This window comes from Triturus cristatus, chromosome 1_1 (assembly GCF_964204655.1).
Source record: "Triturus cristatus chromosome 1_1, aTriCri1.1, whole genome shotgun sequence".
NCBI classification, from domain to species: Eukaryota; Metazoa; Chordata; class Amphibia; order Caudata; family Salamandridae; genus Triturus; species Triturus cristatus.
The window spans coordinates 28,893,234-28,905,352 of NC_140579.1; the positions used below are offsets into that span (position 1 = coordinate 28,893,234).

The following is a 12,119-nucleotide window of genomic DNA, read 5'->3' on the forward strand; positions in this document are numbered from 1 at the left end:
GACAACCAACACGACCCTAGATATAAGTACTGTGTGTGCCAAAAAAGGAGAGGAGAGAATTCCACTACGGTACAACCTCTTCTGTGCATAAACACTAGCAGTTTCCCCGTTCCGGCCTTCTATGAAGAGCCCGCTTTTGACATGGTGGCTGTTGGGAGAGGCCGGTTAGTCGAGCTCTTTTCCCACATACGAAGTGTCGTCACATTAGAGTCATGTTTCACGGACGCAAAGAGGGAAGTTTGTTTAAGTGAAACACTAAGCAGGCACGTTTCGGGTGTGACTCGGGCGTCTGTCTGAGCCTCCCCCGCTCGCGCTGGACAGTAGGAATGTTCCCGAAAGGTCCGCCATAGGCGGGGGTCCTTGAGCCGCTCGCGCTTCTCAGCCTGTCCTTTTAGAGTGTTTTACAGAATATCCGCATTCCTTGTAAAGTCCTTGTGAACGTGATCTCTCAAGAGATGTGTTGCTGAGAGGAGGGAGTTGCACACCATGTAACACTTTGTTTCAGCAGTTTTACCTGAGGTAAAGAGCGCGCTCCTTGTCATGTGCTCCGGAAGAAAGCTTTGGGGATTCCACTTGAGGTGATTTTATGAGCGTCTCTTTATCTAGAGCAATCTCACAGAATTAGAGACGAAATAGGTAAATTTGAGTTTCATCCCACGACGGAATTCAGAACGTCCCCTTGCTATTTAACGGGAGGGCGGACGTTCTCTTGTGATTTTCACATCTACTCTCAGCTCCTGTTACTGGGAGGCGAAACCTTAGCCCTCTCCTCAAAGGCCAATTGCAAAGCTTGTTACTGGGCAGGGACCGCCCACCCACTGCTTCTCATTCAGTTGCATCGCCAATTAATTGAGTAGAAGTAAAGCCATCTTTATCATCCACATCCAGGCCTGTTGGCTTTGTAGTGTCCGGCTGGACACGTTCTAGTGTTTTCACCCACCCTAACGCCCACCCATCACAGGCGTCACCAGTCAGGTGACCCTGCTAATAAAAGGGGCCGGGCGCACGTGCCCTGGGCCAGTCGTAGTATCCTACGCAGTGTGTCTGTGCAGTCATTTAGCCAGTATGTGGGCGTAGCGCCCAGGACACCACAGGCCTATCCTGGTAGAGGAAGGCCCGCCCAAACTGCTCCCCATCTCGTCCCACAGCCTATCTTTTGGCGGTCATAGCTGTTTCCTGTGCACTACTTATCAAGCACCGGTAGCTATCGGCATTACACCATTCCTAGAAATATACGAAGACAGATTTTTCACTTCTAGAGCCATGGAGTCTATATGTGTATCCTTGTTTATCCCTAAAGTTGTCAACGTTGTTCTCTGTTTCACGACTACTGTTGTTCTCCAATGTCCCTTAGTCTTTGCTTTTCTTACCATTACGATTGCTGAAGGGTGTTCTGCTTCTGCGCCTACGTCTTGTAAAAGAGTGATTTCGGGATTTTTCTGTCTGGTGGAAGCAGCCTAAACCGTCTCTTCCTCCTTCGTGCCCTCAGCTTCCTGTCCCCCTGGCTGTCTTCTTCCTTCTCTACAAGGAAGGCCTGGTGTCATGCTGCAGCAAGAAGAGCAGGTCCCTTTTGGCGGCAGATGAATTGGCCCTGGAGACCAAGCAGAGCCAAAAGGAGCGCATAGATTCACTGCCAGAAAAAGCGCAAGAGTCTGAGACAGGTATGAGGCGCAGCCATTCACTAAAACCTTGTGGGGGGTGAGTAGGTGCTGTATGCACCGCAGACGGATTTTCCATATGGACTCGATTGAAGGTTTGTGGGAGGTGCAGAGCAGATGGAAGATAGAGAAGTTATTCTGAAGCATCAGTTGAGCTGAGAGATACTGTGAGAAGTTGGCCTGGCATATGCTGGTCACTAGTTATAGTGGCCACCTTGCACCAGTCCAATTCGACTCTTGGTAGATAGGTTTAAAGACAACCTTTTAAAGAAAGCTATCCTAGTGGTAGCTGTGGAGAGCAGCCTTCAGGCTAAGTCTCTGAGGAATGTAAAGCAGCTTGTTTTACCTTATAATCTCTTGAATTACCAAATGAAAAGACACCACACAGGTATATATATCAAATGTATATGTATTTATTTCTAAATATACTCTACTAATCTCTTTATGAGATTAGAGCCAGGTAAACATTCAAAAGACCAACAGTTCTCAATAAATTAAGCACAAATATGGCTGTAGCCCTAGGGGCGTACCAGACCATATACTAAAATAATGGGTTAACAAACTCGACTTGCAGTATGAAGAGGCCTAGGGCCTTGGGAATCGCTGGGGCTTCACTTCTGCAGTGTTAGCAGGTAAGTAATCAGCCCACAGGAGACGCGTGCAGTGTCTAAACACACACGCGGGTTTTCAATGCGTTTCAATGGCAAATGTCGCGGTTTGTATTTTACAGTTCTAGGGCACTTCGGAGTGGACAACAAGCAAACAACTTACAGGGTAAGTACTTCGAGAGCCAATGCACACTTGGGCACCGTAATGCAAGAGTTACCTCACCCAGGGAAGCCGGGTGCATACGTGTCCTTTGGTGTCGGGTCGCGATGCTGTTTTCAATGGAGATCACTGAAGACTTGCTGCTTGTGTCGTCGAGAGAAGTGTCCGCTGGAATCCGAAGATATATTGGAGTTGCAGGAGACCTAGAAATTGAGGGGACAGAGTTCAAAGTCACTTGCCAGGGACCGGTGGCCAGCAAGATGGATGACCACAGCTGTCGCGTCTCTTCAGGTCGCTGATGTCGTGTTGTCTCTTCGCTCACGAGGACCAGGAGGGATCGATGAAGACCAGCAGCTGGATTCGGAGGGTCCCACAACGTCTGCAGCTGTTGACGGTGTCGGCACTCGGTTTTGGAGCCAACAAGCCTTGGCAACTGCAAGTCTCATGTGGATGGAAGATTGTCGATGGAGCAGACCAGCAAGGTCTGATGGACTTACCCAGCAAGGGTAAGTGAGGGCAGGCCCAGGGCAACTAGGCGAGCCCTTGAAGGTGATGTGGAAGTCTTCTGGAGAGTTACTAGCCAACGGGCAAGCAACCACAAAGACGCCTTTGCAGGAAAAGTTTACCAACAGCCCACGGTCACTCGGGACAAGGTAGGCCGCTGATCTTCGGTACAAGACTTGCTCGGGACTTGGACAACAAGTAGTCCAAAGCACAATTTCGTTGGACGTAGTTTAGGGCTTGCACTCGAAATCAGTGCACGGTTCCCTGGTATTGCTGTTCCTCGTCACTCGTGGGGTCCAGATTCCACAGCTTCGCTGGGGACTCAAAATGGCCGTCGAGAGGTCAGGAAATCTGCTTCAGGGGACGCAGGGACTTCGGGCTCCGGCGGGAGTGGTAACGTTTGCAACAGTAGTTCAGTAGTTTTGGTGCCTGCCAAGCAGGGGAGTAACTCCTTGACTCCAAGGGAGATCCTTCGGTCTTCTAGAGATAGTAGAAAGTTGAAGGGCCAGGATTCTTCTTCGTAGGGCGTCATCCAGGTGTAATCTAAATTGCATTGGCAATGTGTGGTATCTTATAGTGAAAAGATGGGAGGGACTAGCTCTATGACCACTCCTCTAGGAGGGTCAGGGTAGTGGGTGGTTACACCCACTTCCCTTTGTCCAGTTTCGCGCCAGAGCAGGGGCAGGTAGCCCCTGAACCGGTTTGAGCTGGCATATGCACAGAGGAGCCTACTGCTCCCCCAGTGCAGGACTTCAAAGCACTCTAAGAGTGCACCCACCCAGCTCCAATAAACTAAATCCTGTCTGGGAGGTGGTGACACCTCCCTGTGACAGGAAACCCTTTGTTGGGCTCCCTCCACTGCGAGTTTCGGTCAGCAGCAGGAGGGCAGCCCGGCGTCTGTGCTGGTGGCATCCATTTTGTGATGCCAGGGCTCTGAAAGATTTCTACCGTGTAGTACAGGGGGTACATGTCGTCCCCTCTAGAAGGGTGGGATCCTACTCCCACACCAGTTACTGGTGTGGGGGTAGGATTCCAAGTTGTTTGACACCAAACACGACATGTTTTGATGCAGTCATTCCAAAGTTAGCATTTACCGCAAGGTTATAATGCACTTAAGAGTATATGGTTTAACCGCATCCACAAACAGCAGCAGAAAATAGACTCTGCCAGCTGCAGAGGGGTCCTGCTCAGGCAGAAGCACCCCCTCACATAGTAAACCATGCACCCTGCCCTTGGGATTGATAGGGCCTGCCATAGGGGTGACTGATAGGTTTATATGTGTGTGTATGGTGAGATATAGGAACCTATACCTCAGTGAGGAGTGCTAACACTACCTCACACAGGCTGCAGTAGCAGGCCTGTGGTGTCAGATTGTGAATGCTTCCCAGGGGTGGCATAATACATGCTGCAGCCCCTAGTAGGCCTGTGAAGTACCAATGCCCTAGGTACCTAAGGTACCATATACTAGGGGCTCATAAGGTACCACAGTATCCAATCACTAGTGCATCTAATATGCACACCAATCATTTAAGGGAGTAAGCAGATAGGCTGGGGTCCTGTATAGCAGGATCCCAGCCAGACTAGTCAAAAACCATTCAAACACTAGGAAAAAAGTGGGGGCAACCATATAGTCAGATTCCACCTTCCTACAGATACCGACAGTCCAAATTCACCCCAAAGCACAGGACTGACTGGAAGAAACAGAATGTTCTCATTAGTCCAGTCTGCCTCTGATTCCTTGAGAAGCTGTACATTTTTGGCACATTCCGCAAACCTTGCATCTTGTTATCAACTGATTTGTTTTTAAAATTGCACATGGCACTTTGAGCCAGAAGAGAGCCCCTTTAAGTGAAGTTGTAAAAAACAATAGACCTGAGTCCCAAACTTCTTTTGTAGTATATACACTAGTACTTCTGACATACTACAAAATGCAGTTCATATACCTATGGCTATAGAGCTCCGCCTCTTCTATCTTTTCTGAACGGGGATCTGGGCCACCGATAGGTATATATTCTTTTAGTAAATCTGTGTGGGACAGGGGGAGTGGTCAGAAAATAGGGACTAATTAATCAAAAGGGAATTTTAAGGAGTGGTTTGGTGGGACATGTTAACGCAAAACACCCCCTATAAAAGAGTAAGATCCTTACAATTCACTGAATCTACTTCTAAAGTTGCTACAGCCTTAAAAGTGTCCAAACAGAATTAAATGTGCTGCTGCCTAGCCTTGGAGTAAGTTACTGCAACATACTTCCACACAATAGAGGCAGGAAATTAAAGTAACACCCCATAGGAACTAATGTTAAATTAATTTAATACTTTTGATATTTACATTATATTTACAATAGTGATAAAGCACAAAATTACTTGTTGTTTATCAAATATTTACATAAGGTTTATCACAAAACCACATTCCATTATAATCCCTTGCTTGCTTAATTTATTCTGTTTTGTTTATCTATAATAAAGAAGTACATCGGTCCTTGTATCCACAGTGTAATAACCCGATCTCGTTGTCACCTCATAAAATGTGCACTGTGTTTATTGGGAACGATGCTCTGTATTTTCTTGTGGCCACCTTCATATCCTCTACCAATTTTATTCAAGTCCTCGGTGTAGCTTCTATACCCAGCCAGTAAAAATGCTTCATTATATGTAATCTATGCCCCTAGAGTCTTAGGGGGATATTCACAAGAACATGCGCTAAACATCACCAAAAAATGCTAACGCAACTTTACACATCGCAGCCCATCGCGGGAAAATAACTCTGTGTCAACGTGAAATTCACAACAAGGCGGTACCATGCGATAGTCTTCCGAAACCGCAGCCAATGTCCGCATACAACCACCTCAACGGAGATAAAAACACAAATCACAACACAACAAAACGTGCGATGAGTCCATTCACGATGAGGAAAGCAGGGATAAGCACCGCCAGGCCCGTGACACACATGGCAGGTGGGAATAAGCACAACAAAAGCCTGAAAAAGAAAGACAAACCAAACAGAAAACAACGGCCAAGCACAATGGAGGCAACCCGAGCCAGCAGACAACCCCACAAGCCCCATTGGCAACAAAACATTGTACATGGCAGGCCATCTTGGACAAGGTGAATGCAGCCTGAGAGCGGAGGAGGATAATGGAAGAAAACCAGAACATCTGGAATGATGCGATAGGCACAAACAAGCAGAAACACGCCAACAACACGAAGGCAGCAATGCACACCGGAGGTGGGAGTCCCGCGCCACACCAGGAGCTGGATGACATGAACAAAATGGTGTCCACCACATCAGTCTGGAGATGGTGGCAGGACTCGGGGACCGGAAACTGCCCAAAACAACAGACACAACAGCAACAGGGAAAATAACGAGCAGGGACTGGGGGAGATGAGCACAAGGGCACACATGCACAATTAAGCACAGCACAACTGCAGACAAACCATGCCCAAGAGTTACAACACCAACCAAGAACACAGGTCACACAACCCGGCAATATCACACCACTAAACAAGCACAGAAGTGAAAACCACCCTGCCTGAAAAGGAGAAGGGTGAGCCAAATCAGAGCTGAAGGGACATCTCACACACAATGCAGCACACACACATAGGAAGCAGAGCACCCCAACATCGAACACAATGTGGTACAAACACCAAAATTTGCACAACCGAACACAGGACACAAGTGCACCCGCCTGTGGCCGGTAAACAGCCATACGCATCTGGCTAAGCACGAAACAGGGACATGATAATGCACAAGTACAAACCCACAGTCCTGATGGGGTTGCAATGCACGTATGACAGGGAGCCAGAGAGTCCGTGACACACACATTGGCATACAAATCAAGACACAACACAGTTGGAGACAAGTGAACGTGCGGAAACTTTATCAACAAGTGTGTGTTAGTACGGCCAAGAGAAGTGCCACGTTATGCAGAACAATGCAGCAGCATGTCTGAATGAGAAATGTAGGAAAGCGCCCATGTCCACCTCGGGGGAGTCCATCACCAAAACAAGTCAGTGCCAACCCGCGTTGGTTGTCCGCGCCTGGATCATGAGTCCAGGCCAATGCAGCCATGTCCACTGTCGTCTTTGGACATGTGACCAGATTCCCAACATGCAACCAGGCGTCGGGACACGTGCAATGTGTCACATCCAGTTGTAGCTGCAGGTACCTTGTCACTTGTCCATGAACGCGAGTGCAGCTGCGTAGGCCAACATCTCCAACGAGTGATCGTTGTCCACCACATCTGACATATCTTCGACGTAATCCATCAGCTGACCCGGACAGATGTGCTGACTCCAACCACTGGACCCAATGTGTACCAAAGCCCAATCGGGTAGTGGCTCAATGTGCTCACTGCACATGACGACTCGTGCAATCTCCCAGGTCCAGTTTCCAGCCTGCATGCCAAACATCATGCATGCCATGAACGGGCACCACGGTGACACTCCTGGTCGTGGGCCAACAGGAGGCGCACACACACACGTCATAATCCAGGTCAGCTACCGTTACGTTGGAGAGGCAGACATCCATGGACCACTCGAATATGCACAAGCGACAATGCAACACAGGCTGAACGTAGGTGACGTCCGCAAGGCGGAAGCTCAGCCGGTAAATGATTCGCAGCACTGCCAACAGTACATGCAGCAGACATGCACGGTACAGGTCCATGTGACTAGAGTCGAGTATGTGTCCGGGATGGTCTGCCATTGCGTCAGTGGCTCAACTTGAAGCTGCACTGGCTTGCCCTGCACCAGTCTTGTGGATGAAATGGCACAGTTTGGTGCAATGAGCAGTGTCTGTGTGCAACGGGGGCAGGCCTGGGGTGGGGTGGGAGTAGGTGTGAAGGCCATTTCACGCATGCTAACTACGACCAAGGACTTCTGCGTGTGGGATGTGTACACGTTGGTCTCACGTCGAGCAGTGCGTTGTGTGGGAGTTGCAAGCAAATGCTATCCTATCTGTCGGGGTGCTGGCCACATGCAAGTTCCTGCTTGGAACTGCAGATGTGCTACCGCCTGATAGTTCAGACAAAGGACCTTTCATCCCTACAGTAACTTCACCATCTGCATGCATACAGGAGATGTACAGAGGCCTGTCGTGGGTGTGGTGGGATGTCTGCGACCCTGGGAATCATGGATGATATGCCCAGCACGTGGCACATGAGCGGCCTCACTGTGTGTTACCTTGCCACACAGTTGCTCCTCCCTCCCACGAGCCCCCACACTTGTGTGCACTGCGCGGTTGCATCACGTGCACTCCTACGGCACACCATTGTAATGCCTGTTCGCGCATGTCCAGCTGCATGCCAACAACACCGTGATGATGGCCTTTGAAGGTGTGCGGCAACGTGAGTGTAGGCCAATGGTCCAGACAGGGCAGACACAGGTGTACAGCCCATGGCTGGCTGTGATTGCGCTGCAAATGAGGCCAGGCAACTGACTCATGCATCCGCAGGACTGATACACATAACACTTGGCATGCATGTGCCAATATCCAGAGCGGTCTTGCGCTCCTACATGTCCCCGTACGTGCGAGCCCGCCCTCCTGGTGCATGCCACAATTTAACATCGAGTACTGTGGCCTTGGTGGCGACAACATCCCAACACAGAGACACACTTACCGCACTTCCTGACAAAGGCCAGGTCCAAGCCCCGCCCTGCTCCCCCTGCCGAATCAGCACACCCCTGCGCTGAGCTGACGTATGTCGGACCAGCACACGCCGCTTGTGCATGCAGCGGGGTGCGTGCGAAGCTACATGTCCAGGGTCTCAGTACTCTTCTCTGTGCGTTTACTGGTGTGTACTCTGCCATTCATGATTCGCGACTATGTTCTGGATGTGGGACCTACTGGCATGACAGGTCTGGGGACCAGCGGCCCGAGGTACAGCAGGCACACAGGGATGCAGGCCCCGCCGCGCTCGGCGCAAGACTCGTGGCGGGCTGAGAGGCGCCGCCCTGGCAGACGCATTCTCCATTCCGAATGAGAACCACGACCAGTGTGACGGGCTTTTTGTTCACACCCTACGCAGGCCTGACGTACACAGGACCAACCCACTATGCACGCGCATGCACTGGCGGACGTGACGTGCGACATTTCCACGTTCTGCCCCACGACCTGTGGGGACATGGTAGCATCCACTGGCCACTACACTCCATGCACCAGCAGTTGATCTCCACATGGCCATTTCCCTGTTTTGTACTCTGTGGTCTGTCCGGCCCCTCCACGCCACACCTGGCATTGGGTAGGTTCACATTCCTTAGTCACTTGCCGCTCTCGCACATGCCTGCTCCATGCCTCTCTTCACATCCTGGTATTGTGTGTCTGTGGTGCCATGCCGTGGTTGTGTTGTGGGCATGGCAAGGCCAGATTCCCAATGGAGTTGTGTTGTCGTGTCTGGTGGGTTGGCATATTGTGTGTCATGTTGAATGTAGTTGTACTGCATGCCCATTGGCAGAGTCATGAATTGCATGACTGTGGGCTGGAGGTGTGTGGTGTGTTTATTTTGGACTTACCAACGGGCACTGCATTTCCACGTGTGCCAACCTGGGAGCGCTGGGTGATGATGGACTGGTGGGAGATGTGAGTTTCATGCACTCTGCCTGGGGAGTTGGCCACGACATTGTTGAGGAGTCCCGGGCGGTCCACTATTGCCTGCACATTCATGGTATGCGTGTGTTTCTGTTGTGGTAGTTGTGTGCAGTGTGGGCAGGGGGCACGAGGGGTACATGTGTGCAGTTGACTGTCCCTGACACGTGAGGGAATCCAGCTATGGCGTAGGGACCTGGCTTGGTCTCCAGCTGCTCCTGCGCAGTGTGGGTGACGGGGTGCTGGGGTACCAGGCTGATGTTGGCATCCAGGACAGGTGTGATGACCTTGGATGGGGCTGGCTGTGTGACTCCTCTGACTTTGGCAGTTGTGGGTTGGATGGTACCAGAGGCCGGCATGTGCTGCGCAGCTGGCAGCTTTGTCTGTGGAGGGATGTTGGTTGTGCGCTGGGTTGGTACTGTCAGCAGGTGGGGGATGTGGGTCAGGATGCCGGGGATGGTTCTCCTTTTGGGCCTGTAGTGGGCAATGTCCTCCTCTGGCATTAGGTATGGGCGGCAGGCGTGTTTCAGGTGGGTCCGCTGTCTTTGTGTACGCTGCCTATGTGGTGTTCCCAGGGGGTGGGGGGCAGCACGGGTCCTGGGGGTGGTGGGTGGCCTAGGGTGGTTGCGGTGAGTGTTGTGGCCCTCATGGGTATCCGTGTTGCATGATCATTGTCTCCATGGCATCTGTGGGTCTTCCGGTGTGGATCTTGGCTGGGCTCCCTTTTATGCTGCAGGTAGTCGTCCTGCTTAACACCAGCAAAAGGCAGGTGTTAATTACCAAGTGCTACCGCAGCTTATCGCCTGTGTTTGGTTCACATCGCAGATCTGGCAGTTCGTTGTGAAAGTGGGTTTGTGGTTTTTTCGTGTGTTTTTGCACGGAAACGCCTACTCTGCATCTCATTAGGGTTAGTTGGTGGTGTCCACCGTGGAGATAAATTTTGGGGCAGTTATCGTGGGAATACTTTTTTTTGTTTTTTGTTTTTGTTTTTTGTTGTTGTTGTTTTTTAGCTTCTCTAATGGAGGATCACAGCGGCCCCAGGTCATGGAGGAGCATGTTTTGGGCTCAAGCACAGCTGTGGAAGGTGTAACTATTTGAAGGGTCGGCATGATGAGGATTCAGTTTACTTCTTTGCAGCAACATTATTGCCCGGCCATTTAGATCAACAGGGCTGCTCCTCCTTACTGCCTCATTTCTACAAACAACAGGGCTGCAAAGGGCAATAGAAAGAGGACTGCACCTAGCAACTAAAAAGGGACTACAATGGCAGTATGAGACAAGTTCGACCTGTTGGCAGCCATCTTGGAAAGGCTTGGGCCAACTACATTTCTAACTAAAATTAGGTTTGGTTTGCACTATTGGTAATAGATTTTTCTAGCTCCGTAATGCCTATCAGTGCCATAAATTCTAGCTTGCTCTTTGGGTTCCATCCAAACTGGTCATGGTCTTAAGGAAACAGAGGATTGTAAAGGTCCCAGCAGTGCACATGGTTGGTCTCTTACCTGCTGCATATGGCTAGACACGTCAATGAATAAAAGGGAAGTCCTCTTAACCCCTTCCCATGCACCACAGAATTCACACCAACGGTGAAGCCACCATCTTCAGGCAATAAGCACACCATCAAAATGGATTTAAGCCCTACCCCTCCGGTCCCAATGCTTTCATCATCAACTACCCACCCAACCTTTCGAAAAACGCAGCCAAAAACTTAAAGCATCACCTACTAAGGTCTAGGCCCGAAACTTTAATCTCAGACGTCTACTCTTGTGCAAACAAAGGGAGTAGAGTTAATGACCTTATTTTCTACACCAGAAAAAGAGCTTGTTGGCACCAGGAAAACACCCTATGGTCTCAAACTAACTACAGCTCCCTCGCCCTCGCTCAATGCCAACGCCACCATCACCCTATATAACAATGGGATCATCTTTATACAAGCGTCTAATGACAATCTGATTAAATTAGCCAGTATCTACCCATCCCTCAAGCACACGGCCTCGGCAAAGTCCACTGACACTCATCCTTCCAGCAATTAGGGCAGCACCAGTTCCCCCACCACCTCTCAGCCTGGACCCTCGCTCCCTCTGATTTACTCCTCGCTGCAAGGTGACCACAGTGCGGCTCAGCCCCGGGTGGAGGTGCCTCAACCTTCTAGTCCCATGACCCAACAGGTGATAAACATCTTCTGCCCCAAACGCGAAGAGATCCCCATGTGTCCTTATACCTTTGCCTTCATCAACTGAACACTTGTCCCTCATCCCTCCCACTACGCCACATACCAAAGGGGTAAATGGACAAATGCCCCACTCCGGCCTTGATTTGCCATACCTTCGATCTCCGGTAGGACCTGCTCAGGACCCTCGGAGATATGGTTTGACAGCTGACGCTAATGCTACATCCCTGGCTCCCGACCATGATCTATCACACATTCGATCTCAGGTGGGAACTGTTCAGGACCCTCAGAGCTATGCTCAGACCACCGTCGCTAACGCTACATCACTGACTCCCAAGGTTCACTCTACCCCGCCTGATCCACAAGTTCAATTCCCTCTCCAGGAACAACGATCCACCATCTTAGCGCACGCAGGCTTACACGGAGACTCCTCCTC

At 50.4% G+C, this 12,119-nt stretch overlaps 1 protein-coding gene across 3 annotated transcripts in view; it reads left to right on the forward strand.

Annotated features, from left to right (window-relative positions):
* Nucleotides 1-12,119, forward strand: part of LOC146869225 (solute carrier family 60 member 1-like) — a 227,048-nt gene that overhangs the window by 126,797 nt on the left and 88,132 nt on the right. For all 3 annotated transcript variants that reach the window (XM_085644449.1, XM_085644523.1, XM_085644364.1), the window contains one exon: nucleotides 1,490-1,661. In XM_085644449.1, coding sequence (XP_085500575.1) covers nucleotides 1,490-1,661 — 172 coding nt within the window. The remainder of the gene's footprint in view (nucleotides 1-1,489; nucleotides 1,662-12,119) is intronic.